Genomic DNA, 1,709 nt, shown 5'->3' with positions numbered 1-1,709 from the left:
CCCTAGGAAGTTTGCTAAGGCCTCCTAATAGGCCCCCTGGTTGAGAAGTACTGATCTCAAGAGATGTGTTTACATCAGTCACCTGTCTATAAATCTGGCTGCACCGGTCCTGCGGTGGTGGTGTTTGTGATTGTTTGGTCTGTGGTGTGTGTATATGCAAGCGGGGCAGGAATTGCAGTGCACATAAAGGGTCTGGAAGAATCCTCTCAGGTAAAATCTGTACTTTTGCCTGACGAATCCTACAAAAAACAAAAAATATTTGTGTATGGGAGTGTCTCATTCACATTACATTCTTGAATTTAATGAAAAATAGCATTGTGGCTTATTACTACAGTACATTTTGTGGACGGCACATTGTAGTACCTAGTGAAAGTATGTGTATACCCCTACCCATCTGCTTGTGTGCGTATTTCATGCACTCTGAAGCGCTGCCGTCCAATAGCTTTGATCTTCACTGTCTCTATCCCGTACTCCTGTTCCTCACGAAAGGCATAGATCTCTGCAGTCGTCCCAAATTCTGCCTTTATCTCCGCTCCACTCGCATCAGAACTGAGAGAGATAGAAACACGTCAAACTACAAAGTACATGTACAAATGTAACAAATATCAATACACCTGCAAACCCTCCACTGCAACCTGCTTGGATAATGTTCTCGAAGAAAAATCAAAGGTATGCAATCATTAATGTGGAGTAGCTATTATTCTGGACCTTGTGTCTGTTGATACCTGTGTGCAAGCACTGCAAACGTGCGGTCTTGGCTTATGAGGTTGCGGAACATGCTGACCTCCTGTGGTCGGAAAAGCTGCAAGGGTAGCGTCTGACCTGGGATCAGAATGAGAGCGATGTGGGGAAGGACCGGCAGATTCTGCACACTGTCCTCATCATGCAGGGTACGGCCATGAAACTCCTCCATGTCTGAGCCCAGATACTTCACAACGTACACACAAATGCAGATAAAAAAAAATGCAAAAACAACCCTTTATTTCGAGAGATTGAGATTTCACATATAGCAAAACTCTGACCATAAACTATTTGCATATAATGTGCATGCTAATTAATTCAAAATGACTTAATAAAAAGTAAAATTCTTATTAGCCTCAGGCCAAGTCACATGACTGGTGTTTAAATGCACTGATGACAGATGACACTCACAGCGTGTGAAGTTGGCAGACTCGTGTCAAAGTTTATAATACTTGGCTTTTCTGCATCCTCACCATCTCGATCCTCCGTCTCCATATCATCCTCTTCTTCCTCTTCATTTTCTGTAGAAAAACAGAAATATGAAAGATAGAGATTAGACCTAGAATATAATTTCACTTATCCCAATCAACATCACACCATGTTTATTCATTTAGGCCAGAAGAGAACTGGTTCCCCAAACTGAGCCTGGTTTTTCCCATGGTTTTTTCCCCTCCATTTCTGTCACCTCATGGAGTTTGGGTTCCTTTCTATCGTCGCCTTTGGCTTACTTAATTGTGGTTTTATAGACACTTAATATTCAGTAATATTACCGATTTGACAGCACTGACACTATTGGAAGACAACAAATTTTCAACTGAATTGAGCTGAATAATGACACTATTGTCTTCTGTGTTATAGCTGGGTCCAATTTGTTAATAATTCATGAATTTTACAACATCAACACTGGTATTAAACTGAACTGAATTCCTGTTTAATACTATCTCGATTGTATAAAACGCTATAAAAAA

The 1,709-nt window shown here is 40.8% G+C and overlaps 1 protein-coding gene across 2 annotated transcripts in view; it reads right to left on the bottom strand.

The window, feature by feature from the left end:
* The window catches only part of LOC107582680 (protein cereblon-like), a 13,800-nt gene that overhangs the window by 11,178 nt on the left and 913 nt on the right, over positions 1 to 1,709 (bottom strand). For both annotated transcript variants that reach the window (XM_016268604.1, XM_016268605.1), the window contains exons 2-5: positions 1,153 to 1,262; positions 726 to 928; positions 391 to 549; positions 83 to 239 (exon numbers count right to left, since the gene is read on the bottom strand). In XM_016268604.1, coding sequence (XP_016124090.1) covers positions 83 to 239; positions 391 to 549; positions 726 to 928; positions 1,153 to 1,262 — 629 coding nt within the window. The remainder of the gene's footprint in view (positions 1 to 82; positions 240 to 390; positions 550 to 725; positions 929 to 1,152; positions 1,263 to 1,709) is intronic.

This window comes from Sinocyclocheilus grahami, unplaced genomic scaffold, assembly GCF_001515645.1.
Source record: "Sinocyclocheilus grahami isolate Dianchi unplaced genomic scaffold, SAMN03320097.WGS_v1.1 scaffold47.1, whole genome shotgun sequence".
Lineage (NCBI taxonomy): Eukaryota > Metazoa > Chordata > Actinopteri > Cypriniformes > Cyprinidae > Sinocyclocheilus > Sinocyclocheilus grahami.
The sequence above is the reverse complement of the archived record's forward strand: the minus strand, read 5'-3'. Positions and strand labels throughout refer to the sequence as shown.